We start from the raw sequence: 19,884 nt of genomic DNA, 5'->3' as shown, positions 1-19,884 counted from the left end.
TTTGTGCAGGACACCACATGACATTATAGTAAGACTTATGACACTTTGATTTACAGCATAATACATAATTAAACATTATGAGGCATTATTTTAGATTTTATGAAATTGCTTATAAGGAATCATTACTAATAAAGAATTATAAGTACAGTTAAAATGAAAGTCCATAATTTCAACACCACATACACTACATTTAAAAATGTAACATACCTCTGAGTGACCCTTGACCCTGACGTAAATGATTATTATCTTTATTAAATGTCATTAAATATGCAAAAAAACACACTGAAGGTAGAAATTACAGTTTGGGTGACTTGGGGAAAAAAATACAATTGTTAGCAAATATTTATAGTCAACTTTCCCAAAAATGAAAAGTAAAATCAGTTGCATATGCAGAAACACTTGCAGATTTTCTATCAATCTATATTTCATGTCATAGTAATGTATATTTTTTCAGGCAAACTGTAAAAAAAAAAAACTTAACAACAGCATGAGCTTTACAATACATATTTTTTACATTAGGCAGAAATGAGTCAGGAGCTGGAAGCGTGCTGAGCAGATCTCAGTTTAGTCGATTGTCAGTCAGCAGGGTGGAGGTGTGTGTGTGCCTCTGCCTCGGGCCACACTGCCTCCTGCACACACTCACGTTTGTCAGTTTCCTCGTTTTACCGGCCGCCACTGTGATTTATGAATTTGTCCATGTCCCTGACAGGAAAAGAGGATTTATTTAAGGTGTAAAAGCCAGGCTTCCTCAAATGGCCTGCCGATCTCAGCTCCACAACACATTAACACAGAGGAAAAAAAGAATGCAATACTTTACAGATGTCTGTAAGATCATCCCAGATATTTTATATCAATATGTCACTTTTCAGGGTTTTGTACAGTTTAAACACAGCTTGACTCTTACACACAAAATAAATACAAAGCATCAATTATTCAAATATAGTTTGTCATGTATACAAAATTCCTGAAATTATATCAACTTCTTAAAAACAGGGCCATGAGTTTAGCTTTACAAAGAAGGAAATCATCTTTGGAAAAGAAAGAAAGAAAGAAAGAAAGAAAGAAAGGAGGGGAAAATATTTTTCAACTTTTTAAAATATTCAAATGTTTTTGAGCTTCCAAACACAAACAAAATGTTGTGTTTGGAAGCTTGTCATTTACTTAAAAGTCCTGTAACTGCATAACCTTTTTAGCTTTATAAAACTGGAAATGCTGTTTGGGAAATATTTTTACAAAAAGATTTTTTCAAATATCCTTTTGGAAGGTTGTCATGTATGAAAAAAAAAAAAGTCCTGAAATTACATAAAGCTTTTCAAAAACCAAAAGCATTTTAGCTTTCCAATAAAGAAAATGTGCTTTGGGAAATTAAAACATAATAATAATAATAATAATAATAATAATAATAATAATAATAATAATAATAACAATAATAATAATAATAATAAACTTTCAGTTTTTGTTTGGTATTAATTAAACCCTAAGTTTTTTTATTAATTTGTTTTTTTTTACCCCCCTTTCCCAAGCTTCCTTTACAAAGTCATATATAATCATATAAAAAAATAACCTCCTGTACAAGTGTCCACCTGTGTTCATTCATTTCTGGCATTTAATGGAAAAAAGGCGTCTGAATGTGATGATAAAAAGGCACTATTACCTCTGAGGGTATTTCAGTATTTCAGATATATGATCTTTGGCAGAGAACGAGACTCGGCTGTACACAGAAGACACACATTCAACAGAGGCAATAAAGTTAGGCAGCCATTATGGTGTAAAGAGCAAATCGCTCAGGAAAAATAAAACATAAACACTTACTGTTTGTCCGTTTGGTACACGGCGTACCAATGTTAGGAGAATTTTGTGAAGTGCATTTGGCTGCACACGGGTGATCATAAAATACTGAAAAAGGAGCCAAAGGAGTATGTAAAGCAACATTACAGAGTGAAGCGCTGCTCCTTAAACGAGACCGAATGTCTTTTCATGTCTTTGGCGCTATGGTGATCGGAGGCACTCAGCACTTTTGGTACTCTCAGTCTTTGGCACGATGTAGATGCTAATTTAGCTCTCTGGTGTTAATTGGGGGATTTGTTCACCATCTGATGCCCCCACAGGCAGGGGATGGAGGATCTCACTCTGCCCACTTGTGCTCAGGTCTTGTGGTTGTGACTGAAACAATTCTCCCTGTTTTTTGAATTGCTCCTGGACCTCGGTTTGAACTTCCCCTCTTAGCCGATCCTCTTCCTCAGCCAGTTGGGCGAGCCGTCGTTCCTCTGCCTCGATCTCCTCTGTAGTGGGGATGGAGTTCTTCTTCGGTCTGCCTTTAGGCTTTGTAGGGGCCTCATGCCCTCCTTTTAGCACCTGAAGACACAGAGAGACACAAGATACTCTTTAATGGGACCGTGACAAATGAAAGCCAAAGTCAAAGGTCAATGCGGTTATTATAGTGATTAAGGGAAGATGTGTTGTCATTAATTTCGGAGAGGAAATCTTCTAGAGAGCGTTCATTCTTGGATGAGATGTTGACCGCACTGACGCAGATCTGCACTGCATCCTAAATCATCTTTCATGTCTCTCAACACACAAATGCATGCACACATAAGCACACTGCCTCTAGGCTGAAGCTTTCTTGACATTATATATGGTGTACAGGTTAAAAACTGTCTAATGGATTTTTAATGGTAGGGTTCGAATTTCTGCTCTACAGCTTGGTGGTCCAATTTACTTTTACTTAAGTTATGAAATACAGACATCCAAATGATAAGGTAAAGATGATATATAGCATGGCAAAATGCCTCTGTGAGACATTTTAACTCCTACAGCACCACTTCCTGAACATAGGCTACTTCAAATTAAAGGTGAATCTCCGAAACTGAAAATGTTCATTTTTCCAATAACGGTCTAATATGTGTAGAAAACCAGTGCTATATACAGGATAGCAAATCCTTTTCAAGCTTATTACATATAATACCTTCTATATTATATACTATAAATATACCATATTTTCATGATCCTAACACAAGTTCATGAGCAGAAGTGCCAACATTTACAGTTTAGTAATAGTATTTGTTATTTTTGTAATATAGAATACGCAGGAAAACTATGCTTCTCTGCTTTTTCAGTTAAACCAGTGGTCAAACCAAAAGCAGATAAAATGTGCCTGAAGGAAAAGCCAATTCACCGAAGGGGAAAGGACGTGGGAAGTAAAAGACATGCATTTGGATCTGCTAGTGGGTACTTTTGCTTCATCTAGGTTAGTCAATTTGTAAACCTCATTGTAAATCTCATGACTATGGTCACTTTTGCTGGTAAAACGTAAAAAGAAATGGAGAAGCCAATTATTAGTGGTAAAGACAGACATTTCCTACCTTTTTACCTACTTGTTCTTACATATAAATGAATTAGCTAGCGAACATTACCTAGACATTCTCTCCGAAATGACTCCTGACAAATCTAGCATAGAGTTGACCTGTGCAACTCAACAGTATCACATGATGAGCTATTTTATGTGCTACCAAATAAAAGTCTAGCTTGATCTAAATGGGAAAAAATAAAATGGGTTAAATGCATTAAAATGTTTTTGTTGTTAAGAAATAAAAGTGCAGCAACATAAACTGGACTGTAGAGTGGACATATATAGTACAAATGTTAATTTTATAACAATTATATAAAATAAGTTTATGTAATCATCAGGTTGGTTGTAAATCCATTTGCAGTTAAATAAATGTATTTTTTATGATTTATGCTGTTAGCATGGAGGCATTCCCTCCATCCATTTTTTTTCCCCCAGGATTTTCTTGTTGGCAATTTTGGCACCTCTGCATAAGATCAGTGCATTGATGTGTGTGGGTGTGGCTGAAATATCATCATTATTTCTGTGAGTATTGGTGTAGGTGTTGACCTGGTGAATGGCATGATGGTTGAGGCTAAAATGAATACCATTATTAAAAGATATGGTTGGGTGATATTAAATTAGATTAGCTGCTCTCGTTACCTTACCTAAGAACCAAATGACTAAGCACATATTGTTAGCAGAATATTGGTGTGAAACTACCAGATTTGTTATTATTGATCTGTTCCACCCACATCAGCAAAGAAGTGCTCATTTCTGACCAGAAAAATAGGCACTATTATATCAAGGCTATTATATTGGACTTACCATTTTCTTCCATTTCATGCGCCTGTTCTGGTACCAAGTCTTGACCTGGAGCTGGGTGAGACCAAGAGACTGAGCCAGGTCCAATCTGCACATACACAAACACACAGTGCAAATCAAGACTACACAAATGATCGACAACAGAAACTGAGAGTAATGGTGAGTGCCAGGGTTTTTTTTTTTTAAACTTCACTCATCCAACAACCAGAGAAAGAAAAAACCTCTAATTCTTATTGATTTTCACATTTATTTTGGTATATTTGTTTAAAAGAAAATACATTCCCATATCTTTCTCGGCATTGCAAAGCATCTCAATACTGTGGCATGTGTTACTCTTTTTCAAATCCTGCCACCTGCTGCACTACGCTCCCCATGGCAACAAGCATCATATGTTTTTGTTTTCATTACTGTTGTAGTCCTGTCTCCACCCCTGTCCTGTTATTCTTCTGTTACTGATTGTGTTCACCTGTTCCGTGTTTGCTTCTTGATTGTTCCTTGCAAAGTCTTGTGTATAGTATTGTACATTATTGCACACTTGGTGTATACCTGTTCTATTTCTTGTTGTTTTAAACAATTTAAACACTTCATAGAGAAAAACTGAAGATATTAACCAAATCCTAGAGTCAAATAACGTCTTTAGATGTGATGAGCCAAAGACTTTCTGCCTTCTTTTTCGCAGATGCAAGCACAATGCTTTGTCATCATAGGAGAAGGTAAAGACCACTCGCTTACATTCCATAGTCTGTATTAATGCACCAAATTAGCTTGTCATACTTCTGAGTTAAAATATATTATTTGCCAATTTTTAGCGTCATTGTTTGGACTTCTGCAGAGGTATAACATGGTAGCACGTTGGAGTTTTGACTTGTGAGGTGTTAGCTAATGAATTTATGATTTGTCCATCCTGGGTGTTCACCCAAATCTAAATACATTTGACTCAAGCATGTCCTTTGTCCTGTTAGGAATTTCCGTTGGATAACTGTAGCCGTATTAACATGGCAGCAAAGGGAAAGACCACTGATACACATCCCAAAGTCATCTGCTATCTTACACATAAAACCCAGTGGGTGGCCGTCTCTGCAGGTCCAGATGTCCATCTAATCACAGCATAATCAGTAACAATGCAGAGACATGTCAAAGGAGGACACACTGTTCTATCTCTATCTAATAGTCTTCCCAGACTGACTATAATTGCAGACCTTCCACTCAATTCTGTCACCATTTATCTATACAGGAAAAAAGGTAATCCTATCATACGAGCTCATTGCTCTCTTCAAGGCAGCCGGGCTTCCTTTGGCCACTCCGGCAAGCTTTCCATGACTAATTTAGCGATTGGTTTGGCGGTAATGTGATAGCCATGGCTGGGCCCGGACCGTACAGAGAGCGCTGTATCAAATAGCCGTGCTATCAAACGATCACACAGAGATTCCTGTCATGTCTTCCTTCAAAGTAGCTCGCAACAGCCCGAAAGGATTAACTAGCTCTACCGCACTGCCTCTCCCAGCCAGGCAGTCATACACTCGATGTCACTTTGATGTCAGACACATAGGTTTGCTGGAATTAAGCAAATCAATGCATACACAGAAATCAATTGTGTTTCTCTCTCTTGTATTGGTGCAAATAAGAAATGAAATGACGTTCCTGTCTCATACGGTCATTCATGAAACTCAAATAATAATGAAAACAAAAAATAAGTCACAAAACCTCTGATTTATATTGTAAATTGTGTTACTTCTGTCAGAAGCCTGTTTATCACACGCGTTGGCTTAAAAAAGGAATAAAAGACAACGGGGCATTCTGTAATAACAATATAATCAACGAATGGGGGGTCTGATGCCCTGATTTTGGCATCACATAATGTTTTTTTTTCCTCTTATACCACAGCAAATTGCCAACACACAATTTTTAGTGCATTTTAGAACTATGTTGTGGTTTTTATCCATTTATAGTCAATGTTGTTAAAAGTTTGGGAGACAATTTAGTTCCTGTTATTCTTTAGGATATAGTCCTCTGTCCTGAAGACTTTGTTGTGTCAGAAAATTTAAGGGATCAGCTTTACCTCTGACTGAAGACACTGACACCGGAGACTCCTCCAAAAATGATAAAATAAAAATAAACTTCTCCTCACACAAAATTTCACCATGTCAATGATTATACCTTTTCTTTGTTAAATAACATCATGCTGTTTAAGCTTGTACAGTGGATGCTCGTCTTAGATCAGCATCCTCCATACAAGTCCTTGTTACTATAGAAACGATAACATATTAGAATGAGAGCATTAATATAAACCTGTTATTTCCTTGCATCTGGAATTATTGTCAGAGCTGCTCTTACATGAAATTAATCAACATTTACTGACCAATTGGATTTGAGAAATCTAGAGCTCTGTGGTGTAAGTAAAGATAAGAAAAAAAAAAATTATATATATATATATATATATATATATATATATATATATATATATATATATATATATGCAGTTTTGACTTCCATAAAGATTTTTTCCCATGCTATTGTCACATATGGTCTTCTCATTATGAGCCAGAACATGGACTCCTGTACTGCTGCTTTGTGACTATGTCAATATACAAATAAAACTGAAATGAATCATTTATGAGCATTGGTTTTTAGACAGGAAACATACACCTACGTGGCACTTTAGGCTTATTTTAAACTCGGTTGATGATGATGATTATAATCATCTGTACCTTATAAAAAACGATTAGGAGCGAGTTATATAAATTGTACAAATTTGTATGTTGGCATGTTTACTACTAGTTTTATGAGGTTTTGATTATGTGGCCGCTTGCACACTTTCAGCTGTGGCTGCTGAGCTCAGGAGCCAAAAACCACAACATACAGTGACAGAGAGAGAGAGAGAGAGAGAGAGAGAGAGAGAGAAAGAGAGAATGAACCAACAGACCAGCAGTATGGTGATCACATCCTTCCTACACCCTGAGGAAGGGGATTTCCCCCAGTTTATGTTCTTCATTCAGCTGGGACTTTAATTAGTTCACTTCTAAGACTGAATCAGGTATCAGATGTGTGAGAGTGTGTGTGTTTGTGTGTGTGTGTGTGTGTGTGTGTAGCAGTGTAACAAAAGTGCAGCCAAGTTCTCAGCCTTAATTTGGAACCTTTTAGTCTGGAGGCATTGATCTATTTACCCACGAGGGTGTTTAGTAATGAAAAATGCATTTCTCTTTAAATATAAGCACAGCACAAAAGTCTTAGGCACGTGTAAAGAAAATGTGCGGCTGCTGTATGTAGGCTTATGGTGGATCCGGATCCTATGCTGGGATAAACTGGGTGCGAGGTGAGAATAACCCTGGATGTGACACCACCTACTGACATGTTTTTGGGTGGTGGGAGGAAACTGGAGAACCCAGAGGAAACCATGGGGAAACCAGGTGAAACTCTTGAAGAACTTGCTATATATATATATATATATATTTTTATACAATTTTATGGGTAACATTTTTTTTTTTTTTTTTTGCAAAATGAATTTGTGCACACCTAAAACCTTGTCTTTTCTACACATATACTGTATGTTTTAAGATATATAAGACATAAAATAAAACAAAATTGTAAAAGGATGCCTAAGACTTTTGCACAGGATGATATACCTCTTTCCTGTTTATTATAATAATCAGGAAAGTACACTTTATTATAATAATTTGGACATGTCTGTGCTGAGATGTATACTTTTAGAGAAAGGAGTTATTTGTATATTTAATTACACCTAGCTCCTTAAAGGACCTTGTACAATAAGGAAACGATCTGAAGCAGGGTTGTACATGGACCTTTTAAGGGTTCCCCAAGAGGAACCAACAGAAGAACCAGTGTGTAAAGTGTGACTTTATAGTACTTGGACTGATACGGCTGATTTTCCCCTCAAATCTGTTTTTTTTTTTTTTTTTTTTTTTAAGAAAAGTAAATCTGTCCTTAAACTGAACAGGACTAAAAAGTATGAAAAATTGTCTGTCGGTCACATTTTGAACCTTATGCTCCTTCATGGACAGACTTTAGATTTTCTATCTCCAATTTTAAATACAGTCTATGCCATAATGGAAGTATGTTCAGTAAGGCCAAACATGAAGTCTGAAATAAAATGGAAAATGTGCGAAGGCTGAGAAGGAACGACCCACGAGAGGCAACCTAAGACACACGGATTACATCATCTCATTGTACAAAGCTCCAAAGTGTTTTATATACACCTGTGTGTATATTAAATGATCGGCATGGAATCAGTGTAATACATTTCTGTTTGCTGTTATTGGCATGTGTCCCTGTTCTCTTGAATGGGGGTAGTGTTTCTTTTAGAGGATTTCTGGTCAGCTATTCAAAAGCGCAAGGTTAAATGTTACTATTCTCTCGACTAGAACATTAGGTACCTAATGTTCTGGCTCATGCAGGTTAACCGTGTTTGACACATTCCCAAAAGTATAAATCAAAATGTCACAGTGATAATCAATGCCATTCAGTTTCCAACATCTGCTTTAGTTTTTTTTGTCTGTTACTCAGGCTATGAAAATCTATTTCATACTTACGTGTACATTCTTGTTTCTCGAAGGATATTGCACTAAAGTTTATGACTGATAAATGAATTATAGTGGTGACCCTGCTGAAGGAAATATGAAGTACAAACACAGAAAACCGCAGGTGGTTGTGACGTAACCAGGATTTGAACCTGATGTTAACTTTTTAACTCAGTTCTCCAGTAATGCTAACTTACTAATACAAAAACAACTGCTGCTTGTTTGAATGCAGAATAATCCAATGTTATTCATGTTACAGTGGAGTGCCCCAATGTCTTCATGGTTCATAGCTCTTACTCCTTACAACTGTCGTTACAACTGCTTTCTAATTGGTTCCCTGGTTCACAGCTGAAAGACTGCCAGAGCAACAGTGTCTAAATATCTAAAGTCTTAATCCAGAAAATACTTATATTCCACGATTTATTGGAAAAAAATACACGTTTAGCAAATTATACTTTTAAAAGAGTTCATAGAAGCATGCATGTATCATACAACATTAAATATTATGGTCATAAGTGGCGAACTGTGGGGTCCAAGCACCATTTGCAAATAGCACCCCCAGTGGCCAGTTCTTAGTTATTTAGAACACTAAAGAGTATAGATGAACATATTGTCCAAGTTTTGTGAAGGTAGCTCGATGCTAACACTGTGAAATACTGTACCTGGTGAAATGTGATTGGCTGATGGTGGCCATGTTTCTTCTATAACCCAGTCATTATTAGGCACAATGCAATGGCACAGTGATGCTATACACCAAATTTCAGCTTGATCAGACTTATGGTTCCTGAGAAACCACCATATGAACTTACTTCCATCTCTCAAGGTATATATGACATTATTATAAAACTTAAATAAATAAAGCAAGCGGTGTGCAAACTGATAATCAGATATATTTTTATTACAAGGCCTTATAAATGCTGTATTAATTCTCATAAAACTGTAAGAAAAGTCATGATTGCTAGAGTGAACATTAATCTTTGTTACTTTTCATACAAATGTGTGGGGTGAATTTTGAGAAATTCCCAAATGGGAGACTTCATACTTTCTGCTGTTTAATAATAATGTATAGTGGGTGCTGACCTGTCAGGAGTGGAGAGGTACTTCTGCTTCTGAAACTTCTTCTCCAGACCCATGAGCTGCAGCTCGGTAAAGATGGTACGACTGCGACGTGGCTTCTTCAGCCGGGGGGTGCTGTGCTCTGTCTCTGACTCACTGCTGATGCTGACGGGCGTCTCGCTGGGCACCGGCTCACCTGGCAGTGCATGCTGGGGCGACACTATGGGCAGGTGGGTGACCCGACCAGGGGGCGAGGGCTGGGGAATGTGTGCCAGACCACTGGGAGGTTGACGGGTGATGACAGACAGCAAGGGGTATGTGCTGAGTGATGATGGGCCTGCAGGAATACATATAATTTTTCTTTTTTATAAAAGTAGATTATCAGAGATGGTTAGAGTAGTCAAAAGTCTCAAGGAAAACAAATGGTACTTAATAACATTACTTAATTGAAAGTACATATCTAGACACCTACTTAAGTAAGAGTAAGAGGTTCTAGAGGGAAAAAATTGGGCATTACATAATACACAGGATCAGATCACTGAGATTTACAAGTCATGAGATCATCATTATTTAATGATGCTAAATGGCAAATAAATAGCAAGGTATTAAGTCATGTATTAACATAATAATTACAAAGTTGATACAGAATGTACATATGTGGGGGAAAAAAAACAACTACCATGACAAACATAACATCAGTTTGAGGTCACTTTCAAGGTTAGAAATGGATCATGAACTGCAAAAAATGACAAGTGAATACAGTCACATTTATCCAGTATTTCCTATAATAAGAATACAATAAACCAAATATAAGATTATTAAACCTATTTCTAGACATTTTCACTAATTTCAAAATAATAATTTTGCTTCTTTCTAGAAACAAATGTTTAAAATTAGCAAAAGTATCCGCCAATAGAACCCCATATAAAAGCAGAAGCTTGCACCCAGATGTTATAATGTATGGTTTAGCACAGGTAGAGTGAATTAAGGATGCAGGAGTGACTTTATTCTGGTATTTTGGATGTTAAGGGCTGATTTCAATTGAAGAATTTAAGCCAAGACCAAAAGTAAAATGTCTCCTGACTCCCCACTGACGTGACACTTCAGTTCAGCAAAGTGTTTAATCCAGATTCAGAAAACGGCCCTAAATTGCACACGAGGATCCGTTTGACTGCTTTAATTGTGACGTTGTCACATGCTTAGCTGCTGCATGGCCAGTTTAAGCAGCCATTATGGTCCAAGTGAACTAAATCCTCACTAATAGCCTGTCCCTTCTCGCCTTAATGGTGTTGGGAAACGTTAAAAAGCCTGACCTGGCTGATGTAGGTCACTGAACTGCAGAGCTGCTCTGATGCTGTAAGCAGTGTTTTACACGGCACCCCTGAACCCGTGGACGATAATGATTCTCCTAAATCTCTTCAACTCTCTGCGTTTCTCTTTCTCTCAGTCTCCGTCTGTCAGACAGCAATAAGACGCCAGACTTCATAATATGTAGACCAGGACTCAAGAGATAACGCTTTTAAAGAAAAGGGGCTCTTTTTGAAATAAGTAGAGAAAGAGAAAAGAAGAAAACGGTTTGATCGTGTAGAGATAAGGCAAAAATGAAAGATATTTACTTATGATTTTCAGTTTTATCTGAACTACTCCGGAAGACAAAAGGTGTTTTCGTGGGGAAAAAAAGGGTTATGAGTTTCTAAGAGAACAAGATGGAGACAGTTCAGTGTGTCAGAATGAGAATGACTTCATTTTAGAAAGGTTCACTGCTAATATTCCACTTCAGCCGCAAGTTCAGGCATGAAACCTCACACACACACACACACACACACACATGCACACACACACACCCCTATTGTTTAACATGCATCTTGGTTAAACAGTATTTAATATCTGTTAGTCAGGTGACATGATGGTTATTTTTTTATAAGGTGTGACCACAAATTAATATACTGAGTTCACAAGTTAATATTTTAAGGCCACAAATTAAATATCCTATAGCCACAAATGATTATGTTGCATCCTTGTGGTCATGAATTCAGTAACTTGAGCCCAGAACTTAATATGTTGTGGAACGTCATACTTAATACATGGCTTCCAGTTAATTATTTCACTGAAATTTGAGAATTCCATTGCTTGAATTAATGACTGAAATGTTATTGATATTATCAATCATCTCCATACTTATGCTCCAAGGTTCCTGTTGCCACAGTTTCTAATTCAATTCATTTTGCTGTCTCATTAAAATTCAATTCAATTTTATTTGTGTAGCTCTTTTAACAATAGACATTTTCACAAAGAAACTTTGAAGAAATCCAGATGCTGATTTAGCCAGACGTGACAGTGGTGAGGAAAATCTCCCTGAGACAACATGATGAAGAAACCTTTAGAGGAACGAGCCTCAAAAGGGAAACCACCCTCTTCTGGGTGTCACCGAATAGTCGGAATTATAAATCATTGCCTTTTGACAATTGTATTATGAAATCAAACAGTACTTGGTGTTTTGAAAGAATGTTCAATATGTGCAGATTGTTAATAAGAGTTCTGGGATGAGACTAGGACAGTGGTTATGATTATAGCAGCGGTTAGATTACAATAGATGCCATGTGGTAAGTATTTCAGGTATTTCGGTTCATGGCTTTAATATATTAATTTGTGGCCACACCTTATGTACAGAATGACAACACTTCGCATTGAAGACTTTCTCATACTGGGAAACTTTACAAATACCATGGCAGAGCTGACAACCGAGACCCCTGCCACAAATATTACATAAATGTCCCCTAACAGAAAACAAATCTCACTTCACAGATCAATGATTATGTTTTCTTTGCTAAACAACACATTTTATTAACCTAGTTTTCTTAGATTATGTGGAGTGTCTGCCATACTAGCCCCTGCCTATTACTACACCTTCTGACCAATCAAATTCGAGAATTCAACTGCGCCGTGGTATGATAAAAAATAACCATCAGTGGAATCATTTACGTTTTACATATTTGGCTGATGCCTTTATCCAAAGTGACGTGTAGTTGAGACTGAACACATCTGAACAGTTGAGGTGTTAAGGGTCTTGCTCAAGGGCGTGCTGGGATTTGAACCTTTAACCACTGAGCCACCACTACTCTGTAGATTAGAGCTTGCTAAGCTTTAAAAAATCCACACACACTAATCATCACATCTAATGAATAATTAATAGTTTAAAGGAATATTATATCCCGTTTCTATGAACATTAGTGAACGTAAATACTTAGATCTATAATTAGCCTAGTGGGAAATTTTCAGAGCAGTTCCTCATTGTGATGTGATGCTATTCGTATCTGGAAATTAACACCACTGCCTGTCAGTCATCCACCTGTGCTAACACAAACAAAATCGAGAAAGTCGAAACCTACGCTGATCAACTGTCAGCAAGAGAACCTGGTAGCAAACATTACACAGCTGGTTGCGCCTTGTCAGTCCTGTCCGAATCTGCTGTGGCACTGCGAGTGATTGGATTCCAAGAGGATGATTTCACTTGGCACTCAGTGTACGTTCGAACCCTCGATAATGCTGCATGAGATGTTTTGGGTGCTCAAGTGGAGCTCTCACTCATCAGCTATCAAACTCAGAACATAAATGATGAACGTGGATGACAGAAATATGTTAGTTCATCCTAACATACCTTGATTTACCCATGCATGTTTAGATCGCTGATAATACAACATTGACGGTTTGAATTGCACCTGTGATTGTGTAGTGACAAGACATTAACGTTCCATCACTTTAATTTTATTTCCAGTGCAAGTTTCCCTGAAGTAATCATAAATGTCAAATGGTGATCTGCTGTTAAAGGATTACGAATTCATAAGGCTCTGACAGATATTTTAGTCCAACAGTTTAAAATGTACTTTTTGTTTGTATGTTTTTGTTTGTTTGTTTGTTTGTTCTCTGTCAAGATCTGGAAAAGATTTTAGTGGAATACTAGTCAGTGTTGTATTTCTAAGTGTTATATAAGTATTTTGGCTTGAAACATGAGCCTGTGGATTTTCTTTCAGGCCTGGAGGCACCGGAAATGTTGAAAAATGTGTCAAAATTGATGTGAAAAGAAGAATGGTTATTTTTTTAGCATGAAAGGTGGATTCATACGAAATGCAACTAGATCTAAATTAAACTATGTTGAGGTGGTATCATAAAAATGTTTTCCAAGTAAATACAGAACAGGTCGTGAGTATGCAACATGGATTCAGATTCAATATGTGTAGAAAGTTGCAAAGGTTAGATTTAGGGTCTAACCTTTGCGACTGGACATTCGTATCACTTGTCTGAAATCGATCGAAACCCACTGACAATGCTTTCGCTTGCTCAAATTCAGAATTTTTTTTATTTGACTGTGTTTGATTTACTGTCATCCATGTATCAATAGCACAACACGATGATTAGACAAAACCTTCTTGTTGTTTCTAGCTCCTTCCCCGGCTCTTTCTTGCTTTCTCTCTCTCTCACTCTCACTCTCTCTCTCTCTCTCTCTCTCATTCTGATGAAAGGTGTGATACGTGCCCATTTTTCATCACCTTGTCATGTGAAATTGTATGACTGCTGATTTCAATCTCTCTCAGCTCCATACATAAATGCCTAAAAAAAATCGTCGGACGTCAGTTTCCATTGAGAGATACGTGATAAAGGAAATCGTGTAACCTGCCATTACACTTGCCTATCTGTAGCCGTAGTGATTAACACTTACGGATATTTTTTTCTCATCTTTGATTTGTAAGATAAACTAGTTGCAGGTGTGAGATGTTTTTCTTTCTGTTACTAAATATAAAGGTGTGAAAGTGATACGTAAAGAATAAAACACTTGCTGTTATAGGAAGTTAATTTGTAATTTTCCAATTACAAGTGTGTTATTCCTCTTACACCACTGCAATTTGCCAACCTTTACATTTTTATTAATTAAAGCATGACACTTCGTACGTTTAATCTGTTAATTGCTACCTTCAGTGTCAATGAATGTCCACAAAACAAGCTAGTTCATGTTATCAGTTATGTTATCGCAGCTATAAACATTCGTTCCCTCACTATGCTTTCTTTTTTTCTCTCTCATGCAGCTTGTCTTGTTACCAGTAAACCAGAAACGCAAAGCCCTACGTCCTGAACACTTTCCTCTGTCGGAACATTTAAATGCACAGCTTTACCTCTGAGTGTTACAAAACACTGACACTGGAGACTCCTTCCATATACGCTAAGTAATCATCTCCTTACAAAAACCTTCACCATATTCACAGTTACAAGTTTGATTTTAATCTGTTTGTGTGTAGCATCTACCATACAACTCCTGCTGCTGTCACAGAAACTAAATCAACACCTTCTGAGCAATTGAACAGCACTGTGGCATAACTGATTTATATCTGCATGTTCTTATCTCCAAAGTGTAAAATAATAGTACTAGCAGGCACAGAGGTGCACAAACTGGTATTGTCATGGAACATTTGAGAAGTCAGGTACTGCCATTGAATTGACAAATGACTAAGTGTAAAGTATTCATAAAGGAATTAGTAACTCAAGCTGACTCTGAAACACAGCACTGGTGCTAACTTTAATTTCCCATGCATCACATGTCTTATTTACTGTATTCTGTTTCCCACTTTTTGGCTTCTAGTTTGGTGAGTGTTACAACGGCCCCTTCTGGTAAGATGTCGTCATAGCACGGACGAGCAGCCCAGAGATGACCCACGGGCCGATCTCCTGTGAGCCGGCACTAGCCACTGTAACAGTCACTTTCTATATTCAGAATTACAAGCCGCTGATGTAGTGGCATATAGAATATCTCACACCAGAGCTGCTTAGTAAGATATGGTGTGTGTTCTTCATATCTTCATATTTGGACTGGATACTCAATCCCTTCGGCACAAAGCTGCCAAAAATCTGCACACTTACCCTTTGGCTTATTAGAGAACAGGATGTGTTTGGGACCACATGTGCTTGTCCATGGAAAAACTCCAACCCCAGAGAAAGACAAAATCAGTTGCCAGGACTATTTTTATGGCTTCATCAACACCACTTATTCAAATGCAATGCTCCCAATATGGTTTACTGAGGTGTCACTGCAAAGTGTTTTTCAGTGTCAAGTGTATCACAACAACAGCAAAAAGACTTTCTCATAGGTATTTTCAAGTGGCTGCAATATCAAAATAATTTTTAGCATATTTATCTTCTGATTCATTTATTTTCACATGTAGGGCATGTGGTTTCTTTTTTTTTTTTTCAGAAGTCATTTTCTCACACGGCTAATTTATTTTCATTAATGCATTAATGCACAAGATGGTGAAATGCACCTTCACGTGTTTTTCACGTGTGATCACAGTCAGAGAATAACATGAAAAACATGATCGCATGTGAAATGCATGTGAGTTTTCCTGAACAACTGAATAATAAAGGGTTCAGATGTAAGACTCTGGACCTGATCTTGTGCTAAAATGGTGACAATTTCAGTGAACAAGGGCAGTTGTTTAGACTTCATTTGATTTAAAAATTTAATAATTTTTAATAATTCGCATAATAAACATAATTATTGAAAACAATTAACAATGATTTATGAAAGTTGTGGATGTTGAGGACCAGTGGACTGCTACTTATTATGCTACCTGAAGAGAAAGACATAAATGCCAGGGGTGATGATCTAAAATAAAGATTTCCTATTTTTCAACTGGAATTTAATTTATCACTTAGACATAAACTACACCTTTGTGCTGCCTCTGTTCTTCAGTACAATCACACTCATTCTGCATGATGTATAGGGCTATTCATGTTTGTGCATGAGTTATTTACTTGCAATTAGTGGCAAGTGTATTTCCCTATAAGCTTGCTGCCCACAACCTGTACATCCTGTGTGTCCCACACATCTATTCTAATATGAGTCAAAGGCTCAAGCCTTAGGGCAAAAGTAATCAGGTAATTTAAAGTAAACCATTATGCGCTAATTATGACAGACAGAAATTATGATTCAGGAGAAGAGTGCTTAGATGAAAACACTGTAAGCCAAAAAATAGCTCTGAATCTGTGATCATTTACTGTTTCAGTCATGTAAAGCTTAGATGCTTCATTTTAAGAGATACATTGCTCACTATAGTCCTGTCGTTAAACTACGATCTTTCAAAAGTGTAATCATTTTAGCATTTTGTGAATCTGTCAGTGCAGTGGTCTGAGCTTTATCCTGCTGTTATTAGTTTTTTTTCCACAGTAAGTGCTTAATTGTTTTAAATTCTACTTTACCTCAGTAGTTATGTAATTCTTAGGATGATAATAATAATAATAATAATAATAATAATAATAATCATGCTTTTTATAGTATTATCCATAAACGTCTCCTGTGATAATAAAATACAAAGAGCCCTCTGGTGATCTGTAAGTCGTTAACCTGGTGATGTAATTGTGAACACACTTAATATAATACTCAGTGTTGTGTAAGCGATTGCTTTATATTTGGTATCATGTAGAGTTCATTTAGGAATCAGACAATGGAAAGTGGCATTAAAATCCATCTCCTTAGATTGTTGAAACAGACAAATGTTTGTGAATCTATTCATTTTCTCATTGTCTGCACACAGACTTATTAAACCTTCATTATGCAAGCTTTAAATAGGACTTATGCAAACCTTATGCAGGCTCTAAGTATGGGGTCATTAACGCTTGTTCCTGTTAGAATGGAGTGCCATTATTCGTATAAGTGAGCTTAGGACAATGCGCAGACTACCCAGGTTATGAAGAATGACACCCGGAACTGTGAGGCAAACAAACAAACAAACAAACAAACAAATAAAATAAAATAAAATAAAATAAAATAAAATAAAATAAAATAAAATAAAATAAAATAAAATAAAATAATGAAATTGAAATTAAGGAACCTATTCAGATGAACAGACAGAGAGACAGACACAGAGAGAGAAAGACAGACAAACAGACAGACAGATAGAGAGAGAGAAAGACAGACAGACAGATAGATAGATAGATAGATAGATAGATAGATAGATAGATAGATAGATAGACAGATAGACAGATGGGAAAAAAATGTGAAAAAATCTAAAAAAAAAAAAAAAAAAAAACATATCAAGAATGACATCCAGAATTGTGAAGTAAGTAGATAGATAGATAGATAGATAGAAGAATGTGTAAAAATATGAAAAAACTGTGCTGCATTTAATTATGACTGATTGTAAATAATTTAGGCTGCAATAATCATTTTAGTCAGTAAAAAAACGAAATAAACTAATTTCAGAAAGCAAAACCATTTTGAGGCCTAATGTGTATTTAGTGCCAGTTTCTCCCAGTCAATTAGTATTAAAGCGCCTTTGTACAGGTCGATGACCAGTTTCCTTTAAACCATGATACTAAACCGCGAGTCCGGTGCCTTCTGCATTATAAAAACATATTATTAAATAATTATAAAATAATTTTATACTAAAAAATTTTTATGCATATAATATACGGAAAGGATTTAAATAATAATAATAATAATAATAATAATAATAATAATAATAAGTTATTAATAAACAAACTATTAATTAATAGTTTACTATAAGTAATTCAAGCTTAACTCAATTTCTCAAGAAGATGAAACCTGTAATCTTTGTATTTATTAAATACCACCGACGCAGTTCTCTAAGCGCGTGCAGGGCGCAGAGGATCGCAGGACAAAAGCTTTAATGGTTTATGCCTCATTTTCGACACAAAAGGGTCAAATATGAAAATGGCAAGTGTATAGAGCCCCAAAAGTAGCCCGACTTGGAAGAAGGTGTTTTCTAATGATTTTGGAACCGCAGACAAAAAAAATAAATAAATTCATTCTTTTTTTAAAAAAAGGCACAAATGAAGAAAACAAATAAAAACAAAACAAATATTGTGCTGCAAGTATCTGTTTCATATCAAGCCTGAAATATGAGTATGTTCTGTAGAACCCAGATTCAGATTAGTTCATCACTGTCAGACACACACACACACACACACACACACACACACACACATATACACACACACACACGCGCGCGCGCGCACTGGGCCATCACTCACTTGCTTTCTTATAATATCGGAGCTATTATTCTTATTCTGTTTCTTGGAAGTTGTTGCATAAAGTGTGAGCAGGTGTAAAGTAAACTTTGGTGATTTTTGCTTTACGCATCCTCGTGTTTTTTATTGCTTAGCCTTGTGTTCATTGTGAGTAATACTGTCATGAGCATTTGTATCTTCCCCAGACACGTTTCCTAAACAGCCCTGTGGATCTGAGTGCGCTTGAGAAAGCAGAGAAAGCCTGTAAAGTTAGAGAGAGAGAGTGAGAGATCTGCAGGCTGAATGCGTAAAAGTGAAACTCTTACCGGAGCAGGAGTGCAGGGCTTTGGGTCGGACCACCAGCGAAGGACACACAGAGTACAGAGAGAGCTTCTCTAAGTAATCGCACGTCTCTTTGGCCAGAATCTCGTCGATCATGAAGGTCTTGTAGCGCCGCCGGGCCGCTTTGAGCTGCGCGGGCTGGGCGAGCCGGAACTCGGCTTGGCACTGCATGGCGCTCCGCTTCACTCAGCTTCAGCGATTTACACACTTACACAGAAGCTCAGTGAAGAATTACACACTCTCTCACTCTCTCACACACACACACACACACACATACACACGCTGCAGCTCTTCACACAAGCATTGTGTAGCTCTGTTCCTGTAAAGTCGCTCCACAGTGCCGCTGCTGCTCCCAAAGCCTGCTGCAAGGACACACACTGCGCAGCGCTTTCCTCACTTCTGCGTCTGTCAAGGAGTGTGTGAGTGTGTGTGAGTGTGTGTGAGTGTGTGTGAGTGGGACTCTCCTCTCCTCAGTGCCTCCCTGCCTACAGAGCTCATTAGCTGGGCGATATATAAACCAGTTCCCCAACCACTGCCAGGCTGCGCACACACACTTCCTGTCCATCATCTCTCTCTCTCTCTCTCTCTCTCTCTCTGTAAGAAGTGATCGATTTCATCTTTCCTTTCACTGCACTGCATAATGATTCAATTAGCCTGTATTTTTGTAACATAGAAAAAGAAACAAATCAACAATGCAATGTTTTTAATAATAATAATAATAATAATAATAATAATAATAACGTGTCACTATCATACAGTAAATCATTATTGGAAATAAAATACGAG

General features: G+C 37.0%; 1 protein-coding gene across 1 annotated transcript; it reads right to left on the bottom strand.

The window, feature by feature from the left end:
* Positions 1 to 232: 232 nt before the first annotated feature.
* Positions 233 to 19,538, bottom strand: barx2 (BARX homeobox 2). The gene is made up of 4 exons (XM_026927487.3): positions 19,083 to 19,538; positions 9,766 to 10,078; positions 4,154 to 4,238; positions 233 to 2,355 (listed from the first exon to the last, which is right to left on the bottom strand). The coding sequence occupies exons 1-4, from the start codon at positions 19,267 to 19,269 to the stop codon at positions 2,056 to 2,058; spliced, it is 885 nt and encodes a 294-aa protein (XP_026783288.2). The 5' UTR covers positions 19,270 to 19,538; the 3' UTR covers positions 233 to 2,055.
* Between the last annotated feature and the right edge of the window lie 346 nt (positions 19,539 to 19,884).

Source organism: Pangasianodon hypophthalmus, chromosome 6 (genome assembly GCF_027358585.1).
Source record: "Pangasianodon hypophthalmus isolate fPanHyp1 chromosome 6, fPanHyp1.pri, whole genome shotgun sequence".
Lineage (NCBI taxonomy): Eukaryota > Metazoa > Chordata > Actinopteri > Siluriformes > Pangasiidae > Pangasianodon > Pangasianodon hypophthalmus.
The sequence above is the reverse complement of the archived record's forward strand: the minus strand, read 5'-3'. Positions and strand labels throughout refer to the sequence as shown.